The sequence below is a fragment of the Vulpes lagopus genome, chromosome 24, assembly GCF_018345385.1.
Source record: "Vulpes lagopus strain Blue_001 chromosome 24, ASM1834538v1, whole genome shotgun sequence".
NCBI classification, from domain to species: domain Eukaryota; kingdom Metazoa; phylum Chordata; class Mammalia; order Carnivora; family Canidae; genus Vulpes; species Vulpes lagopus.
The window spans coordinates 32,896,161-32,921,469 of record NC_054847.1 but is presented as its reverse complement, the minus strand read 5'-3'; the positions used below and the strand labels follow the sequence as shown (position 1 = coordinate 32,921,469).

General features: G+C 40.2%; 1 protein-coding gene across 1 annotated transcript in view; it reads left to right on the top strand.

Annotated features, from left to right (window-relative positions):
* NEB (nebulin) overlaps positions 1-25,309 on the top strand; it is a 210,814-nt gene that overhangs the window by 15,803 nt on the left and 169,702 nt on the right. Inside the window, 19 exon segments of the mRNA XM_041739331.1 lie at positions 6,574-6,678; positions 7,315-7,422; positions 9,034-9,150; positions 10,998-11,102; positions 11,185-11,292; positions 11,390-11,494; positions 11,892-11,990; positions 13,009-13,113; positions 14,263-14,370; positions 14,456-14,569; positions 15,761-15,862; positions 15,963-16,070; positions 16,159-16,263; positions 17,130-17,228; positions 18,709-18,813; positions 19,377-19,484; positions 19,570-19,683; positions 22,315-22,512; positions 25,138-25,245. Of these exon segments, the coding sequence (XP_041595265.1) occupies positions 6,574-6,678; positions 7,315-7,422; positions 9,034-9,150; positions 10,998-11,102; positions 11,185-11,292; positions 11,390-11,494; positions 11,892-11,990; positions 13,009-13,113; positions 14,263-14,370; positions 14,456-14,569; positions 15,761-15,862; positions 15,963-16,070; positions 16,159-16,263; positions 17,130-17,228; positions 18,709-18,813; positions 19,377-19,484; positions 19,570-19,683; positions 22,315-22,512; positions 25,138-25,245 (2,121 nt within the window).

Below are 25,309 nucleotides of genomic sequence, written 5' to 3'. Positions count from 1 at the left end.
CGTGGCTTGGTTTGCCTGCCCTGGGCAGTGCACCCCCTCGGTTGTGCCTGGTTGGTCTACACAGCCTGGTCGGTCTATAGTTAGCCTGGTACGCCAGCCCCAAGGAAGGAGCACCTGACAGAGAAGGCCGAGAGGCCGATGTTCAGCTGATGACCAGGCCCGAGCTAAATCTTATTTCAAATTGGCTCAAATCAGGCCACTTTCTCCTGGGATACTGCTGCTGCTGCCTTTTTTGTTGTTGTTGTTTAATTTAATTAATTAATTAATTAATTAATTAATTTTTTGATACTGCTGCTTCTAACAACTTTTCTTGGCCCTCTGTGGAGTACAGTCCCAACTTGGTCTTCTGCTTGCATTTTGGTGGAACCTCAAGGTTTCTATCTTGTACAGATATTTTTGGGTGAGGATGTCTGGTAAAGGAGGAGGAAGAAAAGTTGTGGATGATGAAGTCTATCCAGTGATGTTTTTAGTGTCTGATATTGCAGGCTACTAACTGTAACCAAGGCTACTTGGATGATAGATCCTCTAAGTGCAGTAAATCTTCACTAATAGGAATGCTGTGAACCTGAAATTTGCCCATGGCTAAGGAGAAATAAATTCTAGAACTGTCCATAAAGAGCTGGCCTACTGAAACTATTGATACCTAAATAAGATTAGGAAACAAGGACAATGGGTCTTTTTCAAAGAAAAAGCTGCTTTCAAAAAGTCATTTAGAAAGAAAAAAATATTTTTTTTATTTGAAGTATTTCTTAAAAGCTTTCTTTCTAATGCAACATACTTTTACCTTATTTGAGTGTGGAGTGTGGGTACCTGAACAGGATTTAAAAAAAAAAAAATCCCATTCAAACTGCTCTATTATCAGTCTCTCCACTAACTTAGACATGCCAGTTAGTCTAGACCTGCGCTCTTCAATACAGTAGCCATCGTCCACATGTGACCGTTGAGCATTTGAAATGTGATTATATGAACTGAGGGTCCTATATGTGGGAAGTATACATTGGGTCCTGAACGCTTAGTATGACAAAAAGAATGTAAAATAGCTCATTAATTGTTTTTATATTGATTGCATATCGGAATAATATTTTTGGATCTATTGGGATAAGTAAAATATATTGTTAAATTCCCACCTCTTCCTTTTTATATTTTAAAAATAAACTACTAGAAAATTTAAATACAGTGGTGGCTTGCATTATATACCTGTTGGACTGCACCGCTCCACCCAGATATGGTGGCATCATTGGAAACCAAAAAACCTCACCAGTGCTGGGTGTGTCCTTGTGGAATAATAATATGAGCCAAGGGAGGATGGCTGTGGATGCAAGTCACCAGATTTGGCTGCTCGTCCCAGTCTTACCCAAATTCCAAGTTTTTAATGGCTGCTGTACATCCAAAGTAATATTCACTTTGGGAAGAAATGCTTGTGATTGGTAGCAGTCCATCCGACAACAGACCCTCCAGTAAGAGAGGAGTGGGCCTGGGGGTGGAGGAGAGAGAGGTGATTTAGCTGCGTGACTTGCCTCTTCCCTCTTGAAATATTCCCCACTATCCTGGCCTATCACCATGTCTCAGTACCATCATTTCCTTTCTTTCCAAAATAGAGAAAAATCTCCTTTATCTCCTCACCCTTAGGTATTTAAATTCAGCATTTTCTTGTCTATGTTTCCCAGATCCATCCCTTGGTCTTATAGCCTTCAGTTCCTATGTTAATTTAATGATCGTGTATCTGTAATGATTATATTGCTTCTATATCGATGACCTTGTTTGTCAGCTTTCCGTACTGTACCTGTCAGAATCTCTTCTCTCACCTTTGTCTTTGGCCAAAGCACCAGCTGGTCCCAGCACTCATCCTGGCTCAGCTGCATTTTGTGACCCTAACACAGATGGACAGGGAGGCAGAAATATCCATGTAAGCGAGCGTTCCAGGTGAGGAGAGGTTACTGTGCAGACTCCAGCTGAAAGTGGGGTTCTGAATGCAACCCTGGGAAGGCCCTTTAGTTTCTCTGTGCTTACCTCTCTGCTTCCTTCCAGATTCATGATAGGAAAAATGTGAGATTTCAGGCTAGAATTTCCAGTGATACCTAACTGCGATCTAGAGCTGAAAGGAAAAGCTCTGTTTCCTCTACTCCCTATGCCTGCTTCTGCCTCCAAGTGGGTTTTTACCACACCGACCAATGCTCTGACACAAGCTCTGTGTCCTATAATTCAATTCAATTCCGACATTATCTACCAGGGCTTAGCCTCAGGTCTCACCAGTTTAAGGGCTCAGAGGCACGTGACTGCCCCCATCATGACAACTGGTCATGAATCTGGACCTCCCATGCTTCTGACTGACTGGCTTTAATCCAGGGTTCCCACGACCCTCTCTTCAGGTTTAATTTGCTTATAATGAGCTCACAGAACTCAGGGAAACATTTTCTTAGGTTTCTTACATGATAAAGGGTACAGATTAACAACCAAGATAGAGGTACCTGGGGTGGGGTCCTGAAGGGTCCCAACACAGGAACTTCTGTCCCTGTGGAGCAGGGTTGTGATATTCTCTTGGCATGTAGATGTGTTCACCAACCTGGAAGCTCTCTGAATCGCGTACTTCAAGGACTTTTATGGTGGTTGCCTCACAACCTATCTGATCTAACTCCGTGTCTGGCCCCTTTCCCCTCCTTAGAAGATGAAGGGTGGGGCAGAAAGTATGACTTGGTCTTTCTGGTGACCAGACCCCGTCATAAAGCTATCCAGGGGTGGTCTCCTTGGAACAAAAGACAACCCAGGGTCCCTGCGTAGTTTAATTGGGTAAGCCTCCAATTCTTGGTTTCAGCTCAGGGTCGTGGGATTGAGCCCCATGTCGGGCTCTGTATTTGCTGCAGAATCTGCTTGTCTCTCTCTCTCTCTCTCTCTCTCTCTCTCTCTCTCTCTCTCTGCTTTTCTCTAATAAAATCTTAAAAAAAAAAAAGACAACCATGTCACTCAGGAGGTTACGGCAGTTTAGGAGCTCTGTATTAGGAACTGAGGGTGGAGACCAATATTTAGAGTTTAGTATTTCACTAGAATGTTTTTTAAAAAAAACCTCTTTCAGTGAATATTGCTGCATAGGACAAAGATGCGAAGCTCTGATGATCTAAAACCATGGAAACTCCTTTATCACAAAGAATTAGGGAGGAATTTCCATTGATTTCACCAGAGGAGAGTTGATGGACTTAGGAAAACAGCCTAGGCCCACTATGGGCAATGAAAATATCCGTTGGGACCCTCTACAGTTCTGAGAGGACAACTCTTCTATGAACAAAGCGGTTGGAAGTCCCAGTATTTAGCTGCTCACAGAAAAAGTGAAGTGTGATTAACTGGCTTTGTATTCCTTCCATTTGATAAACTCATCAAAACCACAGAAGCAGATGTGGAAAGTAGAAAATGAAACCACGTGTTTACATAGGACATCAGGGTGTCTAATCCGTGGCCTAATGAAAGTCTCTCAGCTCATTTCTGAGGAGGAGACACTATGGCCTGGGGAAGCAATTTTACTAGATCTACCGACATGTGGTTACTGTCTTGCCCACAGAAGGTGTTCCAGAGCTTGGAACTGGCCCAGTGCTGTCCTCTGTTAAATGAACAAACACAGAACCCTAGAGAGAGTTAAATCGACTCTTGCTGCCAGGTTCCTATGAATGGACTTCAAACATGACAGACTTCGACAGAAGGGTTAGGGTGGGGTTAGAGGGAAGGTTGGGTGTTGGACTCCTGATACGGCTCCCCCACCTCTTTGTACCATGTGAACACTCAGTCCTTGCTGCAGACCTGTAGAGTGAGACCGCTTCGTTGATAGAGGAGGTCACACATCTCCCTCTCCCTCTCGTTCCTCAAGCTACAGGCCTTTATTCTTTAAACTCCTCTCCTACCTACGGATGAAGGGGAAGGCCATAACTTCTTCAACAGTTAACAAACTGCAGCCTCCTCCTTTGTAGTGAAAATCTTCCCAGACTCGGGAGTACCCCGCGACAGATTGTGAGGGATCCCCTCTGAACTGAACCCATTTAGGTTCATGAAGAGGAAAAAGTGGGCAAGGACTTTGGGCGAGAGTGCTGGGTGGTCTTATACTCTTGTTTTGCATCTTGGTTTATTTTACTTTTTGGGGGGAGAGAGAACATGAGAATGCGGGTGGGGAAGGGGCAGAGGGCAAGAGAGAGAATCTTAATCAGGCTCTATACCCAGTGCGGAGCTCAATCTCCTGACACATGAAATCATGACCTGAGCTGAATCCAAGAGTCGGATGCTTAACTGACTGAGCCACCCAGGTGCTCCAGCATCTGGTTTTAGTTTCTTCTAAACATCAGATATCTATTTCTTGATGTGAGAATTAATTTTTAATTTTCCTTAACAAATATACATATGCGATTCTTACTATTTCTCCATAATGGCCCAACTTTTGGACCTCATTAAGAATGTCTGCTGCCTTCTCAATTTTAAGTTATATTACAAAGTTTTGGGGGTGTATCAGGCCCTCTTGTCCGTACCCCCTAATCTTGGAGGTTTCTTCCTTTGATAGCAAGCAGAGGAAGGACAGTATCCCCCACCAACAATGCAGATTGGAGATCTTAACCTGGGGTACTTGTACATCAAGACCCGTGAAGTGTTTATGGGCATTTTATGGTTTCCTCAGATTTCTGAAGAGGTCTATTCTCCAAAAAAGATTAGAAATACTTTTTTGGCAATTAGCAAATCAAAAAATTCCTTTTGATTGATTGAACTCAGTCTGTTTTGAATGGCTAAAGAGTTGACTTCAATTTTTAAAGTTTCAAAAAGAGAAGAGTAGGCAAATTAATTGGCCCTTTAATGTAACTATACTCTCAACAAGGATTTCCATTGAAGAGTACACACACACAATTTTCTCCAGAGTTTCTTACTCTGTCATGCTAGCAATGTTCTCATCATTATTGCTACAAATATCCTAGCCTACATTTGTTTAGCACTGTAGAGTTTGCAAAGGACTCTTTGGGGGGTATTGAACTTATTTAATCTTTCCAACAATCCTCTGTGGAAGGTATTATTAGTGCCAGTGCTGTGGTTGAGAACTTGGAGAGGCTCAGTCATACCTTTGGTAATGATAGAGTCTAGTTTTTGGCCCGGTACTTCCAGGCTCAAGCCCAGGGCTCTAAAACTTACAGTTATGAAAACCACTTGGCTATTTATTAGCATATTAAGGTCTTAATAAGAAAGGATATAGATATTTGAGAAAGGGTTGAGTATCTTTTAGCTCAAACTCACTGGCTCTGCACATCACTCATCCTTGTTACTGGTTCTGTTAAAGGGATACCAGAAAACCACTTTCTTTTCTCTTGAAGAGTGTAGTGGGGGTGTAGGCATGCAGACACCCTGAGATTCACTGGTTGTGTCTGTTAACACATTTTCCAAGAAGAGGAAATTGCTGTAACCCGGCTCTGGCTCTGGCTCATATGCCCAGGTTTGGGGTTGACTAGTTTAATTTTATCCTGAGGTAGACCAAGATAGTTTGAAGCCACATATCGTGGACTCCATACAATTTAGTGTATTTGTACATGCATTTTCTAGGTCACTTTTGTGTGCTGCATTTTGTGTTAGATTCTCAGGATATGAACATAAAGAAGACCTAATTCCCCTCTTCAAAATGCTCACTGCCTGGGATTCGGGTGGGGTGGTATTTGGGAGTAAGATGGAGCAATTTTTGAATTGCTTGCAAGTTCTCACTAAAACTTCCTTAAGTCTCAACTAGAAAGTCTTATTAACTAGTCTGCAAACCAAATTTTGTGGTGGTATTGTTTCTAGATAACTAGAAGCTTTGGTAAAGCTCAGAAGTTTATGTCCAAGTTCATGTGGCATGGAAATCTGGGGGTGAGTGGTTTCATTAGAACTCTGAAATATAAGGGCAGGATGCTTCTGACTCTTCTCCCTCAAACATCAGAGAATAGCCTTAAGTTCTGAATCAACTAAGTCTCTAGATTCAACAAGAAGAGGGTCAGTTATTACCTCTACCCTCTTACCCAACTTTCTTGTTGACACTATACTAGAAGGTTTGAAGACATCTATTTATTTTAAAGATTTCATTTATTTATTCATGAGAAACAGAGAGAGAGAGGCAGAGACACAGGCAGAGTGAGAAGCAGGCTCCATGCAGGGAGCCCGACCTGGGACTCGATCCCAGGACCCCAGGATTATGCCTTGGGCCGAAGGCGTCGCTAAACTGCTGAGCCACCCAGGCTGCCCTGAAGACATCTATTTTAAAAACTTAAGAAGGGCCATGGTCAAGATACTTTTATATTTATATTTATTTTTATTACATTTATTTATTCATTTTTGTTTTTATTTATTTGAGAGAGAGAGAGAGAGAGAGAGAGGAAGCAGTAGGGGAGACAGTGAGCAAGAGAACGAGCGTGGGAGCTCGATCTTGATCTCCCAGGACCGTGGGATCATGACCTGAGCTGAAGGCAGACACTTAACCACCTGAGCCACCCAGGCGCCCCAAAAGATATTTTTAAAAGCTGGCCATTGCCACTTTTCTGTCTTATTTATCAATTTCTATATTTTCAGTATTTATTTTTTTTCTCCTAGCAAAAATACAAGGAAGACTATGAAAATAAAATCAAAGGCAAATGGAGTGAGACCCCCTGCTTTGAAATTGCAACCGCCAGAATGAATGCTGATAACATCAGCACAGTAAGTAGGAAGGAACGGCCAGATGTTCTTAGGTTGAAAGAGTGACCCTTTCCTTTCGGATTTCTGGCCCTCAGCTGCACCTGCAGTGTTACCAGAACATTGGAGTCCAGGTTCCTCTTCATGGGGACAAGACCTGTGTAGAGTTCCTGCTGAGAGAAATCTCTCCATCTTTCCTTCCTTTTGAGAAATACTATTTTAATTAAATTCCATTATTCTTGCCTCAATTTTCATATGAACGATGTTTCCAAAGTGAATACAGGTTAAAGGGGCCCTTTTTAATGTATTATTTGCCTGGAGAACCCAACCAGTACATTTTATGAAACTGATTTCGTTTCTTCCCAGATTTTCTTCACTGTAAAAGTGCGCTTTTTCCCCCCCCTCAGAAGTTCTCTGCCCCTGGCCTTTGAGAGCTCCTTAGAGGCTGGTTCAGCCTCTTGTAATTGCTCCAAATCTCTGTTGAGTTGCTAATTGTTTTGATGGTGGCACTACCATCTCTCTCTAACCTGACCCATGTGTAAGCCAAGAGGAGCGTGGCTGTGGTTGTGCGTGAGCTCTTGAAGAGGCCCCTGTCCTCCCATGTGAACCCTTGCACAGTCTGTGCTCATGGCATTCCCCGGTGTGTGTAATGTCTTACAGAGGAAATACCAGGAAGACTTTGAGAATATGAAAGACCAGATCTACTTCATGCAGACTGAAACACCAGAGTACAAAGTGAATAAACAAGCTGGAGTGGCAGCGAGCAAGGTATGAAGAAATGCTCTTAGTTGTCATGACAGTCTTATTGTGGGCGAATTTCTTATAAATCTTGCTTTTATATGTAATGAAAAAAAAGGTTCTTGGGGCTCAACAAAAAAAGCAATTTGGGGTTATCATGGTACAAATTTTTGAAAAATGTTGCTATGGATGACTTTTAACAATAGTCAAGTACCATCTTCAGTATTTGTTAAAAGACCTTTTGATACCTGCAGTTAGTTTGTACTCTTAGACAGAAGGACCCCTCAAGAAGGGACAACTGTCAACCTTCTCTGAATATGGACACTCCCACACAATCTGTTACCGTGATTTTTCTTATTTTCCTACTAATTGGTGAAAATCTAGTCACAGACAAGATACACAAATCCATGGATATGCTCCTATACTCTGTAGACTTTGGTAAAAAGAATCCTTGACATTCTAAAGCACTAGACAGAGTATAAACTTCAAAACCAATCAGACTTGGTTGAAACCCTGGCCTTGGCCCTGCTAAGGGAGTGAAAGCAGGGAGATCACATCACCAGGAAGCCATTTCAGTATCCAGGTGCAAAATAGTGATGTTTTAGATCAAGAGGGGAGCAGGGCTGATCGATGAAATGTACTTTGAGAATAGAGCTGACCTGGTTTGCTATTGGGTTGGATGTGGGATATGAGAAGAATGCTTTTGGGTTTAAGCAACTGGAGGATGGGATTTCTCTTTATCAAGAGAGAGAAGAGTGTAGAAGGAGTGCATAATTATTTTTGGAGGGAAAATGTGGGCTCAGCTTCCAATATGTAAGATTTGAGATGCCTTTTAGACATCCAAGTGGAAGGAAATAATAAGTGGACAGTTGATTATACAAGTCTGAAGTTTCAGGGGAAATATATGGGAGGGTTGTATAAATTTGGGAGACGTCAGTATATGGAGAGTATTTAATGTCCTAAGACTGGAGACCATCAAGGGAGCAAGCATAGACAGAAAACCCTAAGGACTGAACTCTGGATATCTCCATGTGAACACATCAGTGAGACGAGGTAGGAGTAGAGTCGGGAGAGAGTGAGAAGTGAGTGAAGGGAGAAAGGAGCGATCAGCTATTTAAAATGTTTCTAAATTGAATTTACCAATGTATGGTCTCTTCATACACGTGAATTGCACACATGCTCACGCACAGTCAGATGAGGCGTCAGAGGGCAGATTGATGATCCTTCTGGCTTGCTTTCTTGAAAAATGTGTTGGTAGTTTGGCCGCTGGAGGCTAAGTTAAATGAGAGTTGTGGAGCAGCAAGTGTCTGGGACATGATACACTGCCATTATTTGCGTGTGTCTTTTTCTCTTTGAGGGCAAGGACCAGGTGTTATTCTTTCTTGTACTTGTCCCAGGGCCAGCACGTAATCAATACCCTATGGATGTTTTTGAAGGAATAAATGAACGGGAAGAAAAGTTATCCTGGAGATTTATGCAGTTTCTTTGCTGCTGTTATGAGTTACTATGAGTATTTTGTTTGTAAAATGTCAAGCTGCCACTTTTCTAGAGAGAAAATTGATTTGTAGAACTATATCATAATATCCATAATAGAGACAAGAGCAAAAATAACCCAGTTACTTTATCATTTCACTCCTACAGGTAAAATACAAAGAAGACTATGAAAAGAATAAAGGAAAAGCAGATTATAATGTACTTCCTGCCTCAGAGAACCCACTGCTCAAGCAGCTGAAGGCGGCAGGAGATGCCCTGAGTGATGTAAGTACATTCTTGTCAGAAAGTGTTTTTTTTAACCTTAGCTGCTAGAGAGATGAAATCTCTCTCTTTCTATAATGACTAAATGCATATATAATTTTGCAAATACTTTAGGATTCTAGTGTAGCAGTTTCCCTGGAACTATTTAACAGGAAGACAGGAATGCCTCTGAGCATGATGTGTGTTAGTTTTTTTTTGGGGGGGGGCGCCTGTGGATTTAGCTCAATGGGCAGAGAAATCCTCATTTGCTTATAGGCTCTAGTGCCTGTGCTTCTCCATGATCCTGACCCAGAAAGAGGCTTTGAAAGGAGCAGAGAGTGAGAGATGAAGTTGGTGTGCACCCTGCCCTTGTGTTCTTCAAGCAGGGCAAAAACAAATGTCCTGGGTTCCACAGGTTCTTCCCCTCACCTCTATCATTCTCTGTGCAAATCTTGGCCCTAGAAACCATCATTTGCAGAAAGCGCAACTTAAAAGATGACTCTCCCAGAAAAACAAACAACAACAACAACAAAATGGTTCCCTAAGTCTTCACAGGAGTTTCTACTTGTAGAATTAAGAGTCTGACCAATCCATAAGATTTAAAATAAAATCGGATAAGTGAGAGATGGCGTTAAGAGACTAACAGCCCAAGACCGCTTTGACTATATAAATAAGAGAGAACATGTGATCAGTTAGGTTATTCCCAAAGTATTAAGCTTTCCCAATATTTGAGGATTATACATGGTTCCCCTGTGGGTTAGTTATCTTTTCTTTGTCCCTCGGATTAAGTCAGCACCATAGAAATGCGTACCTGTGATTGAGGAATGAGGCGAGTGGAGTTGGGGTGGCAGGTGAGAGCGTGAGTGGATCTGTCCAAATAGCCCTGTTTGGGAAGTCAATGCAAAGCATGTCTTCTGTTTCCTAAATAAAGGTCCTCTTTATCAAACATAGCAAAGCTGAGGTTCAAACCTACTTTGTTGATAAAGAGAACAATATAAATATTTAAAAACCAAAACACCATTTACAACCTCAAAACCCAACATGAGAAAGGGACAAAGCTCTCACTTTATCAGCTGTGCATTTAAAATCCAACGGTTGTTTATTGTCATCATTAGAGCTAAATTTAGGTCCTAGCTGGGGAGAAGAGTGAGTAGCTTTATCATCTGAGTTCCTGTATATACCTTAATTTTAAGATATACTATCTGTTTGTATAAGGGGGTTTTTCCCTTGGTGGAAGGAGGAAGAGAGAGTGTGTTTCTCAACTTAAACATTTTTGTGAAGGTTTGTTTAAAAAAGAATTCCCTGTTTCTCAGAAGATTCCTGTCTGTTGTGGCACCATCAGTGAAAGACGAGTCTGAGTTGAGGGAGAGCGGATGTAGCAGTCCTGAAGTACACACAAATCTCCACAGCTAAGGGCTTGGTCTGAGGCAGAATACTGGTTTCTTGACTTTTTTTTGTGAATGTTAAAAACCTAAACTTTACAGTAATTGCTAATAGAAGAAACTTTTCATTCACTACACCCCAATATTGTCAGTTTTTTAATTTTTTTTTATTTTTTTATTTTTTTATTTATGATAGTCATACAGAGAGAGAGAGAGAGAGAGAGAGGCAGAGACACAGGTGGAGGGAGAAGCAGGCTCCATGCACCGGGAGCCTGATGTGGGATTCGATCCTGGGTCTCCAGGATCGCGCCCTGGGCCAAAGGCAGGCGCCAAACCGCTGCGCCACCCAGGGATCCCAATATTGTCAGTTTTTAAGACAGTTGACAGGATATATCTTTTCTTCTTCTTCTTGTTTATTGTTGAGAAATACAAGTGTTACAATCAGTGTGGGAGTGACAAGAATCTAATTGATTTTTTTTCCTTCAACAGAAACTATACAAGGAAAACTATGAAAAGACAAAGGCAAAGAGCATAAATTACTGTGAAACCCCCAAATTCCAGCTTGATACAGTTCTGCACAATTTCACTAGTGATGTAAGCAATTCTGTGGTTACTACTTCTGTTAAGATCCATTATTTTCCCCCAATAAATACATGAAATATGTTTTGTCTTTCAGACCAAATACAAAGATTCCTACTTAAAGAATATTTTGGGACACTACGTGGGCAGCTTTGAGGATCCATATCATACACACTGCATGAAAGTTGCAGCTCAAAACAGTGACGTAAGTTCTAAGATGGTTGTTCAGCTTTCCGAATAACACCTCTTTAGGGCATGGATAAAATGGTTGCATCCTCGTGTCTGATTTCTCTTCCTCCCAGAAAAACTACAAAGCAGAATTTGAAGAAGACCGAGGCAAAGGCTTCTTCCCCCAGACTATAACTCAAGAATATGAAACAATCAAGAAACTGGATCAATGTAAAGATGTAAGTCTGTAGTGTGACCTTCGAACGTCCTGTCCTCCAGAGCATCTAGCAGTCGAGAGATATTTAAGATTTTAACACTTTTCAAATATATGCAAGCAAGGAAATTATAAGAAACAAAATTTATTTTGTAGGTGATGAACTGTTTTCCTTAGCTGTCATCCATACATTTCAAGAGCTAATTCTAGTACATTTCCCCAAAGAGGAGTTATCAGAAATCTGAAGAATGAGAAAGTTTCTTGTACAGCTATGAAAGCATCTCTAAAAACACTGCAGTCTAATTAGAAAAGAGCCTTGTGTTTTATTAACTACAAGCTTCTTTTATTTTGGGGAATGGGTTCTCCTTGCTTGGACTATAGGATTTGATTGCTAAGACTATTCCTTTTTTTTCCCTCCACAGCACACCTACAAAGTCCATCCAGATAAAACAAAATTCACTCAAGTCACTGACTCTCCTGTGCTGGTGCAAGCCCAAGTCAATTCCAAGCAACTGAGTGATGTAAGTTCCTTTAAATAGGCAGGAAATCCAATTTTGAGGGATAACATATCATAACTCTGTATATAAAATCCAGTGACTTGTCACATTTACCAAAAAAGGCTAAGTGAGTTTAGCAAATTTAACTTGTCTATATTTGTCATCACCTAAAATATCTCCCTATTTAGTTGCCTTGCATCTTCCGGGATGTATAGCAAGGATAGCAGAATGGTTCTCTAAGGGCGACTAATGTAGCTTATGCTGGAAGGAACATGAGGCCTTGAGTCCAGCAAATCAGGGTGAGACTCCAGCTCTGTCATTTATATATAACCTGGCAGCCTAGGCACATTGTTTAACCTCGCCATGCCTCGCGTTTCCCTTTTGTAATTTGCAGTTGTTTTGAGGGTAAACGAAAGGAGATCTGAGCAGAGTAAATACCCTGGCCCGGAGTACATGTTTAATGCACGGGATGTCTCTGTCTCAAATAAGTCTCGGAAAAATGGAGCTTTTGAGATAATTTTATCACATGACTTTTAAGTATGAACTTCCAAGCTTGTGCTGAACTAAGCAAAACAATAAAAGTAACCTCCATCAATTTATGGCCAGAAATAAAGTCTTCAGATAAGAGTATTAACAAATCATAATGTATGTGAGGGGACGTGTTTCTCCAGAAAGTGCGCATTGACCATGGAATGAAAGGGCTGGGAGTCTCAGAATCTCCTGATTCTGGGTCCGGTTGTGATGTGCCTGGAGAGGGAACATATATGGAAGAGCCACCTCCTTCAAGGATAGTCCTACCATGGTGACAGACGTGCTGTCATGCAGGTTGTCAGTCGGGCAGGGTGGACTACCCTAGCTCTGGACTTCTGTATTGGTCTCAACAATATTGTCAGTTGTTATTTAACAAAATGTATTTTATGTTTTATTCTGTGAAATGTACCACCCAAGATTTTTGTATTTGGGGACAATTCTTCTTTCGAGCTAATGGTCTCCTTTTTTCTGTCTCTCCGTCTGTCTCTGTCTCTTTCACTCTCTATCTCAGCTGAACTACAAAGCAAAGCATGAAAGTGAAAAGTTCAAGTGCCACATACCCCCGGATACTCCTGCCCTCCTCCAGCACAAAGTCAATGCTTATAACCTGAGTGATGTAAGTTCCTATATACTATGCTGTGGGATATCCTGACAACCTGTGCTTTTATTTCTGGGTGGCTTCACTGAATAAACACTTCAGTGTTAAAGATGGGAAGAACAGGGATCCCTGGGTGGCTCAGCAGTTCAGAGCCTGCCTTTGGCCCAGGGCGTGATCCTGGCATCCCCGGATCGAGTCCCACATCAGGCTCCTGCATGGAGCCTGCTTCTCCCTCTCTCTCTCTCTCTCTCTCTCTCTCTCTCTCTCTCATAAATAAATAAAATCTTAAAAAAATATGGGAAGAACATTTAGCATTTGCACCATGTCCTTATGCCTCTACCCATGTATCTCTCAATTTACCTTATAAATGTGTGTAGCAATGTTGTAGGTAGCTTCATACAATTAGACAGTCTTGATATGTTTTAACCAACCCCCAAAATGCCACCACTCATGTAGGTTTGACTGCAAATCATAATGTTAGATATTTTAGCCATATGTTCATTTATGTTATACAATGATTAATTTTCATCCAGGACCTGTTTTTTCAGATACGGTTTCATTTTATTTATTCCTCAGATGTATAATGTCCCTTATTTCACACAAATTATGCTTATTTTTACATGTAAGAGAGCTTGCACAAAAAGCATAAGGCCAGGTATCCATTGCTACCTTTCATTTTCAAAACTTAATTTTATAGAAAGGTCAAATCCCCCTTGGAAAGGGAGATCTCAATTTCTTCAACAATTCTATAAATAAGTACTTAAATTATCTAGCATCAATGAGTATTGTAATGATTCAGGAAATAACCTTTACAGAGAACTTTGAGATCAAATGAAAGTGATATCTTTAGATCATAAAAAGTAAATTAACTGTAGAATATTTGTGCCACTCTGTGAAATGCTCAGTATCAGGACTTAGATATTAGTATGGTAACTAGGATTAGGTTAATTTAATGAAAGATTCTAATGAGGAGGAGAGAACCTTGATCTTGGAAAATTAGAAGCTTCAGCTTGAAGAGAAATAACTAAAATATGCATGATTTTCTACAGTTAAAATGGTTCATTTATTTCATATTAAGACAGAGTATTGAGATACTCATTAGTCTTGACAGTGTGATAACATGCATATCACCTTTGCCAATTCCTTTGTTAAAATTTTCCTGTTCAGAATATCTATAAGCAAGACTGGGAGAAGAGCAAAGCCAAGAAGTTTGACATTAAAGTGGATGCCATCCCCCTGCTGGCAGCCAAAGCCAACAGCAGGATCGCCAGCGATGTGAGTGTGGCCTGGGCACCCGGGCAGAGGGCCCCCAGTGACGCTGCCTGATGGGTGGGATCTGGCATGTGTGATGTCTTCACAGGTGATGTACAAGAAAGACTATGAGAAAAGCAAAGGGAAGATGATTGGAGCCCTGAGCATTAATGATGATCCCAAGATGCTGCATTCTTTGAAGACAGCCAAAAACCAGAGTGACGTGAGTGTCTTTGTAAATCACCCTTACTTTCAGATATGGCTGCATTTACTGTTTACTATAACTTTGGATGAGATGTTAGCCTATATGAAATCTCTGATTCAGGATGACAAGTCAAACACAAAAGCCCAGGGTTAAGAAATGATTAAGTTCCTTATTCTTATGACATCTCTGTACTTTGAGACATCAGTGAAATTTTAAATGTTTCCTTAATCTCTTTAGTGCCCTCTGTTTTATTAGGGGGAAAATACACTAGCAATAGCATTTTCTTTATCATTATTTCCTAGAAATGGATTTAATATCTCAGTATGTATAAACACATATTCATTCCATGTAATGATATGACTTCAGGTACTCTGCAAAAATATATATAGAAAAATAAAAGGCAAAAAGTGAGAAAACCAGGCTAAAGACCAATAAAGTAGGAAAACTAGATGAAGCATAACCTCAAGAACAAAGTATTTTAAAAATTTTATAAAACACTGATCTCGTTTCAAAGACTAAAATATTAAAAATTCTTTATAAAAATTGCTTCTCTAACTCGTGGCATTAAATAAATATTCCCTATTCTGTATCATTTATAAGTATGCTTGTCTTTACTGCGTATATTTTTGGATTTCTACATGGTAAAATTAAGGAGAATGTGTAGAATACATGAAACCTATAATAAAATGGAAAAACCATATTAGTGTGTATTACTGTAAAGAAAAATATTAGAACTCAAGGAGAAAAGCCAGCTTCCAAAGCTATTGTAAATAAAATGCGTTTTCATCAAGTAATGAGCTGAAGACTTTTCTAGGACTGAGCCTAAGTATCTAAGGTCCACCTTATACCTTTTACCTAATTTTGCAGTATTTAAAAAACTCATTTTCCTTCAAACGCATTCAAGTGGATAGAATTACATTAAGACAAAATTGCAAAAAAAAAAAAAATTGCTCAAGCAGTGTTGGTATGTCATGGGATATCCTGGCTGAGCAATGTTACGATAAATAACACAAGCGCATATACAGTTGTTAGCAGACTAGATTATCTAAGACGTGAGCCTCTACCATAGGAATACTGCCTTTTTGGCCATGTGGAAAATAAATTCTGAAAAAATACAAAATTTGCCTTTTTGGTATAGCAATGATGGGAATGGCTTCTACACTATGACATAGATTTTTCTTCTCTTTGATTTTCTTCTTCCTTTGACAGAGATTATACAGGGAAAACTATGAGAAGACAAAAGCAAAGAGCATGAACTACTGTGAGACCCCTAAATACCAACTCGACACTCTGCTGAAGAACTTCAGCGAGGTTGGAAAGGCCGTGGTTGCCCCTGGGGTTTGAGGGTTTCTCTACGATGTGACAAATAACGTACACAATCGACATATCTGTCAATATGCTTCTCTTTCAGGCTAAATACAAAGATTCCTATGTACAGAACGTCTTGGGCCATTACGTGGGCAGCTTCGAGGACCCATATCAAATACACTGCATGAAAGTCTCAGCTCAAAACAGTGACGTAAGTTGAAGACCATTGTTCTGTGTCTCGATGACATTCTTTGGGAGTAAGAACAGTCATGATCTATTTTCGTTCTTTCTCATCATAGAAAAATTACAAAGCCGAGTATGAAGAAGATAAAGGGAAATGCTTTTTCCCTCAGACAATCACACAAGAATATGAAGCAATCAAGAAGCTAGACCAGTGTAAAGACGTAAGTCAGCTGCCCGGACTTCTCCAAATGGGGTTTGGGGTTCCTGTGCCATCTAGTGGTGAATTCAGCAGGAGTTAACATGCTAATGCCTAGTGGTTAGCAGATGGTAAATTTTAAATTTGGGGTGGAACTGGGGAGCACAAAAGTTATTGTGAATTATTATTATAGCTTATGTCAGGCACTGTCCTTGACACTGAGAAAGAAAAGGGAACAAGGTGGGCTGCCTCTGGGGGAACATGCATTTGAGAGGGAGAAATAGATAATAAACAAAAAACGTATAAAGAAGGAAGCTACTAGACAATGATAAAACAACCTATGTAGAATGATGCTATAGGATTGGAATAGGGTGATGTGGGAGAGAGAGTGGATGGGCTCCATAGGCCGGGTGCTCTGGGAGGGTCTAAGGCAGGAATGTGCAGTCATGCCAAGATCAAGGGGAGAGCAACTGGAAGATGGTCTAAGGAGAGAACAGCTGGGCACTTAAGGAATTGCAAGGACGAAGTAGCAGAAATGTTCTGGAGACGGAGACAGCGGTAAGAAGTGAAATGGTCGGGGATGGGGGGGTGCAGATTCTGTAGGGTAGGGCTCATCAGCCACAGCACAGTTTAGGTCAAGTCATATGGAGAGCCGTTGTAAGGCGTGAGCCAGAGGAAGATTAATCTGGTTGCTGAATTGCGGCAGGGAGACCAATTTAGAGGCAACATCAGGGGATGGAGATTGAGAGAGAGAGAGAAGTGACAATATGTCAACCAAGTTTTCAGAAAATAAACTCTATTTTTAACTGGAAACTCTATATGTAGTATGTATGTAAACAAGAATATAAAGATATGTTATTATGATATTTCATCAAAGAACATCTTTTCTAGCATACGTACAAAGTTCATCCAGATAAGACCAAATTCACGGCCGTCACCGACACTCCGGTACTGTTGCAAGCCCAACTCAACACGAAACAGCTTAGCGATGTAAGTGCCTTGATCTGTGCAAGTGTGGATGACCTCGAATGCTGTGTTTATTTGAAATATAAGCATTTTCACGGGCTCATCTATCTACCCAACAATGTCGTTTTTCAAGATTTAATAAGATGCAAATGAAGCTGCTAGACTGAATTGCAGCTTTGGGAAAAATGGTATTGGACGATAATAAAAATAATATTTCCTCAATAAGTCACCAATTTTTAGTGGGGAATTTGCCCATTGGGATCTGTCACACACCCAAAATAATGCATACTAAACTTCATGAATTTGGAAACAACAGAAGCATGTATTTGTGTGGGTAACAAGGCGAGCATTTCCCATTCTTGAGTTTGCTAACAAAGGCTTTACAAAAAGATAAAGAGCACAGAGACAAGAAAGACCTCAGGCAGTGATAAGGAAATGAGCATGGGATGCCCATATGGAGTCCAAGCGGGATGGGGAGAGAGAGCGAGGGTGGCCAATCACCATCCAAAGTGGGTTGGCCCAGCCGGGCGGGGGTCGGGGAAGAGCAGAGGTGCTTCTCGGCCACACTCCTGTGGGCCACCTGGCGACCCGGTTAGAACACAGATTCTGATTCGGTTGGTCTGGAGGAGACGCGGACTCTCGCCAGCTCCTCGGAGCCGCTGCCACTGCTGGCCCGCGCTCCGGGCTGCACGGTGCCCGCAGGGCTAAGAGCCGCACAGCCTTCTCGGGGAGGAAAGTCCAGCCTGGCCTACGAGAAGACGTGGTTTAGGATCAGCTCGTTTGCAACCGGGAAAGTAGTGAACAACCTCACTGCACCCCAGGAGTCCTATCAGTTCATCACGCGGCATTTCTAGCATATTAGTATTTTATGCCACAAGAAGGAACAGCTAAACGCTAACATCCTGGCCCAGCTGAGCCTGGGAAGCTGATGAGGAACAGGGTGTCCTAGGACGTGTGTCATCACCGCCTGCTCTTCTCACTGGCCTGGACTGGCCACGGGCGCTGTTGTCGACGACATTCAATCGTACATTTGCCTTTAGCTCCAGAATTCAGCCTCATTCTCTCTATATATCCCCTTCCTTCCACCTGTGTCACCTTTAAAAAATTTTAAATACAGTGCTGTACTTTACATTTTCAATAATCTGACTGTACTAGCATTTTAATTATTTAGAATTATTTCTATTTTTATTTCTCTGATCATAGAATTTAATAGACTTTGAGTGTTCGTGTCCTGAAGTCACAGCCTAAAAGTTTAGATCCAACAATGAGTTTCCCACACGTACATTGTGATAGCGTTTATAAAAATGACAGCCCAAACTGGATTATACCACAATCCTGAAAGTGGGAGGGAGAGTCTAGGCCTTGTAATGGACTTTGGATAGACCATTGCTTTGAGGTGTGTTTTATAAAAGGGTAGAAGTAACTTAGCCGTTCATATACACTCTCCCACGTGCGCTCAAGGAAATCCCGGCCCTGAACTGTTTGGATATCTTCTGTTTTCCAGCTGAATTACAAAGCAAAACATGAAAGTGAGAAGTTCAAGTGCAACGTGCCAGCAGATGCTCCACAGTTTATCCAGCACAGAGTCAATGCCTATAACTTAAGTGACGTAAGTATCAAAGCTACTGAAATCTACCATTATGTGCCCGTGTGAAGGGGAAATGTGATGGGTGTTTGAAAGACCAAATCAGGAGTTACGCAATTAAACAACGGTGGCAATTGTTTCCAGAGTATAAGTGGAGCTTTTAAGGCTGAACTGCTCAGAAGGCTCTTACTTTGCTCTTCTAATTCACTTTCCACATTTTCTGTTACCATCAGAAACATCCTCTTTATTACCCTCAGCTCATCTCTGTAGCGTTTGGCAAGCTCTTACCTATGAACGTCACATTTTACCTTCTCTAAGTGGTTGTCTTTTTACGTTGTCCTTTATACATCAGCGTGGCAGAAATTTTAGAAAGCTCATAGGATATTAAGAAAGCGTATTATCCTTATGCGGTGGGAGGGGAGAAGCTGGATGACACGTTAATAAATAATTATACTATCAGTTGGTACATATAGTGTTTGTAGGTGAAAAAAGTCTACATATAGAAGTCTTCAGTCTGTTTCTTGTTACTGAATGACTCTGTGTTAGATGTTGTTCTAACAATTTTTCTGCTGAAATCTCCTGTTCAGAATATCTATAAGCATGACTGGGAGAAGAGCAAAGCAAAGAAGTTTGACATTAAGGTGGATGCCATCCCCCTGCTGGCAGCCAAAGCCAACAGCAGGATCGCCAGCGATGTGAGTGTGGCCTGGGCACCCGGGCAGGGGGCCCCCAGTGATGCTGCCTGATGGGTGGGATCTGGCATGTGTGATATCTTCACAGGTGATGTACAAGAAAGACTATGAGAAAAGCAAAGGGAAGATGATTGGAGCCCTGAGCATTAATGATGATCCCAAGATGCTGCATTCTTTGAAGACAGCCAAAAACCAGAGTGACGTGAGTGTCTTTGTAGATCTAGCTTGCTTTCAAGATGACATCCCTCTTAATATGCCCAAGGGGGGTAGCACGTAGAAGGATACCATGTCTACGGGCTCTGTCATGTTCACAACAAACTGCTGGGAATGAACTTTAGAAGTAGAATGATTTCCCAGATTCTTGTACCTTTGAGGAGAAAAATTTCTGATTTATACTTGATGTCCATTTCACTTTGAAAACCATTTTAAAAATATTTAATAGAATATTGATTTTAATTCTCAAAACTTCTTGAAAACATCACTAGATGGTTTCATATTCAGATTAAAAAATAACCTTTAAAATGATGATTTTAAAACTGTCTATATTGGAAGAAAATCATGAGTCAGAGATAAAAATCTTATTGTTAATTATTGTTCTTTATTGACTTCAGTAATTAGTACTGGCATAGGTTCAAGAAAAATACTCCATTGATTATAGGCTCCTTTGAACATCTGATAAAAGACTTGATCATTCATCTAGAAAATTGAACTTTTTCTTCCTGCCTTTTGTCTGAATTTCAGAGAATATAAATTCCCTATGGCTTGTCTATGGGCCAAGTCTCCTCTTTTGGTTGAAGTTCTTACTATAGAGGGGAAAAAATCTATTGCAAATTGCACTATATGCTGTGTTTAAAAAATGTTTAGAGAATTCCTTAAGAGTGTTCAACATAGCTTGCAAATATTATTTTTTTCATAATTAAATAGAAGGATGCTTGTATCCTTTACTTTCATTTCAACCATGTGTTCATATAATCTATATGTATCTTCATTAATTCATTTTGCATGTGCTATGTAGTCTTATGGCAGTTTAAAACATCCCGTGGTCAGTAGTTTTCTCTAATAACTTCACACTGATTTATGTCCGTATATAGTGATCACATACATCATATTATGTTTTTTACCAGCTCCTTATCCTTTCTCAGTTCAGAAGGTTATATCTGTCTGTTGACAGTACATGCATCTTTATCCTATCACAGTACCCATTACAACACTAAGCACTTAGTATCTTCAGTAAATATTTGTTAATTGATATTGGTAACCAAGAGAGCTAGTCAATGATGAATCATTTTCACATACATCCAAGCTAAGTGCTAAGCTGCAGATATAGAACATGCATAGCTTTTAAAGAGAATCTTTTAAAGCCATTTGGACCTTTGACAACATTTTGTATGTGCAGATATGTGTGAACTGGTATGAACATGAACAAAAGAATCAAACGGTTTAGTCAAAAACACTTCCACACAGCAATGCTGTGGCAACATTATCAGTTTGTTTGCTTATTTATTAAAGGTTTATTTATTTTAGAGAAGGAAGGAGAGAGCATGAGCGGGGGAGGGGCAGAGGAAGAGAGAGAGAAAAACTCCACAATCAGCATGGAGCCCAACGTGGGGCTCAATCCCACAACCCCAAAATCCTGACCTGAGCTGAAACTGTAAGTCAGACTCTCAACCAGCTGCACCACTTAGGCACCCTATCAGCTTATTTCTAATAAAGACAAACTGTATTTTTTCAATGTTCTTACATATGATCAGAAAGTTTCCATATTTTATTTTCATAAACCAGAGGCTAGATTTTACAATTAAGTGATGTTTATTCAGTGAGAGTGATTGCCCACAAAATATTTGGGAGGAAGATCACATTCCCTAAGAAAGCTAAAAGATCAGATTGTTTGCAACAGGAATTTCTACAGAAGATTTATAAACTTGCTAGCTTGGGTCACTATCTTTAATGCTTATGTGATCATGGGGAGATAGAATGGTTTAGAATTTTCCTACAGGCACTGGGGTAGAATTTTTCTCTCTGTTAAGGTAATTGGTTGAGTGGACATGATGAAGCTGGGACCTTGACCTAATTAGCACCCTGTCTAACATTCCAGAAAACCAGCTAGTGAAAGTGCTTTCTGAGGCCCAGTCATTTGGTTTATGAGAACACTGGAATAAGTGCCAAGGTTACTTTAATGGCTCAGTTTCACAAACTTTTCTCCTTTGAGGTCTTATTACTGCTGCAATCTGAAGCTTCTTTTAAACTGTTACTGAAATTAAACTTCGTATGAAAAAACCAAGGGGATTCTCAGTGGAGCTTATCTACTGTCAAGAGTAGACTAGTCAGGTTGAAAAAATCAGTAACCCCATAAACATGATGTTAGAAAAGCTAAGTAGTCAAGTGGACAGCTTTATTCATGAAGTAGTCATTTTATAAAATCAGAAGCATGAAATGATTGTCCTATAATTTTCATCTATTAAAAAAATACTTCTTTATTGGAAAACAAAAGATTAGATTACTTTGGTAAAAATAATGCTTGTTAATGGTCTTGAAAAAACCCTGTGTTAAAATAAAATACCTTGCTGAAGTAGAAGCTGTGCCCCCTTCCTGTTGTCTGACAGTTGCTCTTTGATCTAAAAGGAGATTTGATAACATATGTCCACGTTTGACTTTTTTGGAGGGAAAGGGTTCAATAATGTGTAACATACGAACAAATTTTAGAAAAAAAATAACTACTCGGATGTTTGAATGTGTTTCTCTAACTCCTGTCTGTTGTTTATGAGATATTTCTGTGCGTGACCGGAAACCCATTGAGGATTTATGGTAATAAATGGAAAATTCCTATTCACAGCGTGAATATCGAAAAGATTATGAGAAGTCAAAGACTATTTACACAGCACCTCTTGATATGCTCCAAGTCACTCAAGCTAAGAAATCTCAGGAAATTGCCAGTGATGTGGACTATAAGCACATCTTACACAATTACAGCTACCCACCTGACAGCATCAACGTGGATCTCGCCAAGAAGGCTTATGCACTGCAGAGTGATGTGAGTAATCAGATTTTGTCTATTCCCTTTTTCTAAGGTGGAAACAGAAATAAGTGGAATGGTGTTTTTGACCATTCTCAGAGGTGTTGGCATTGTCTTCTGTATGTAGCATGTATGTAATGGGAAAATGACCCTTGTGGCTTGATGAGAGCATGCCCTTCAGAGTTAGACCTAGATCTAGCATGAACTCATCCCTATATCCCTTCGGGAAAGCTATCAACGTTGCTGAGCCTAGAGTGCTCCTTGTAAAATCGGAATAAGGTAAAAGAATTATTTTGAGAATATAAATGCATGCAAAATATTTAGCTTAGTGACAGGCCCTAGTGCATTCTCAGTATTCACTGTTACCTCATTCATTGTTATCAATAATTTTTTACCTACATAGCTATCTTGCCTGAAAATAAAATATCTTCTATCATTTATAACATCAATTTTCATAATCATGGAAGGTATTTCCTGCAGATGAAAACTCATCTAGGCAAATTAATTTGAGCTACACAATTGAACACTTCATTCTAACAATCTTATTTTTTTAATGTAGCAAAATACACATAACATAAAACTAGCCACCTTTATCATTTTTTAAGTGTGCCATTCAGTAGCAGCTAATTATATTCACATTGTTGTGCACTCAGTCTTCAAAGCCTTTTCATCTTATAAAACTGAAACTCTATAGCAGTTAACTCCCTGTTTTCCCCTCTCCCTAGCTCCTGGCAACCACCCTTCTACTTTAGCTGGGCTGCTCTGTAGACCATGTATATGTAGAGTCATTCAGTATTTGTCTTCTTGTTACTGGCCTATTTCACTTAATGAAATGTCCTCAAAGTTCATTCATGTTGTAGCATGTATCAGAATTTCCTTCCTTCTTGAGGTTGAATAATATCGCATTGTATGTGCATACCACATTTTGTTTGTCCCTTTATCCATCAGTGAACATTTGTGTTTCTCCCATCTTTTTGGCTATTCTGAATAACGCTTCTACAAATGTAGGTGACAAATATTCCTTTGAGAGCCTGCTCTCAATTCTTCTGGGTATACACTCAGAAATGGGTTTGCTAGATCACATGGTAATTCTATTTTTAATTTTTTGAGGAACCACTCTACTCTTTTCTACAGCACCTGAACGATTTTAAATTACCATCACTAACAATCCTATTTCATGCATTGTTATTTATTTTTTAAATTTTGCTATGTTTCTTTCTCCCAAGTAGATGGTAAGCCTTTCAAAGGCAGAAACCAAATAGTTTCTTGATTTTTCATTCCAATTAAAAGGCCCGCACTAAAAAGCAATGGTTTGAATTTTGTATCTAGAATATAAGTTTTAGGTACCACATATAGCCAGACAATAAGAGTAGCCTATTATTTTATTATTTTATTCTCTTAGAGAGTGAGAGTAGGGGTGTGTATGGAGGGCTGGGGAAGAGGGAGAGGGAGAGTGAGAGAGAACCCAAGCAGGCTGCACACCCAGCACAGAGCCTGATATGGGGCTTAAATTCCACAACAGTGAGATCATGACCTGAACCAAAATCAAGAGCTGAACGTTGAAGCAACTGAGCCACCCAAGCACCCCAAGAATAACCTATTATTTTAATGGCATCAAGTGTGTCCCCGAAATAGGAAAAATTCCAAGTAATAACAGCCTTCTACAAGCAAATTGAGTGTAACTATTTTATTTTTTAAATACTTTATTTGAGCAGATAACGAGCAGCAAGGAGGGGCAGAAGGAGGTAGAGAAGCAGACTCCCTGCTGAGCAGGAAGCCCAATGTGGGGCTCAATCCCAGGACCGGGGATCACAACCTGAACCAAAGGCAGACGCTTAACCAACTGAGCCACCGAGGTGCCCCTAGCATAACTATTTTAAAGTGCATTGTTAACCAATATAGAAACACTCCAAAGTTAACCATTACACATGAAGGGCAACGTGTGTAAACATATAGTACAAATAAGTGTTATCAAGTCTTATCAGAAGATGAGCAAAATTATCTACCTTCAATGTGGCCATCAGTCCTAATTTGACCAAAGAAACATAATACTTAGAGTTCCAGGGAGCAAACACCTCACCTTTGATTATCTAAATATAACAATTTTTTTTATTTTTATGAAGTTTTTATTTTTATGAAGTATAGCTTTAAATGTAGTATTTGTCCATATTGGAGTTAGAGTCCCACATACCTCCTTTCAGTTGGAAATAAGGATGAGATGGACTACTTGCCAGCTGGAACACTGATGACCTAAGGGCTGTTAAAATCTCCCACCAAGGAAATACTTAACATAACTCAATATGGGGCATCTGGGAGGCTCAGTCAATTAAGCATCCGATTCTTGATTTTGGCTCAGGTTATGATCTCTCTGGGTCTGAGATCGAGCTCTGTGTTGGGCTCTGTGCTCAACGTGGAATCTGCTTGCGTTTCTTTCTCTCTTCCTTTGCCCCTCCCCCACTGATGCTTGTGCACGCACTCTCTCAAATAAGTAAAATCTTAAAAAAAAAAAAACAAAAAACTTAAGATTTGGAGTAAGGAAGCTGGTCAGAAATCTTAACACTGTTTTGGGTGAAACGTTAATGATTTCAGGAGTAAGGATGATGCTGAACGAAAAAACCTGTAACCTTTCTCTTGGTGTTTTAGGTTGAATACAAGGCTGACTACAACAGCTGGATGAAAGGTTGTGGCTGGGTGCCTTTTGGATCCTTAGAAATGGAAAAGGCAAAGAGAGCTTCAGACATCCTAAATGAGGTAAAGCCATCCCACGTGCCACAGAGAGGGTTGGGATTGTGCTGTGTTAAAGCCTCCAGAACCA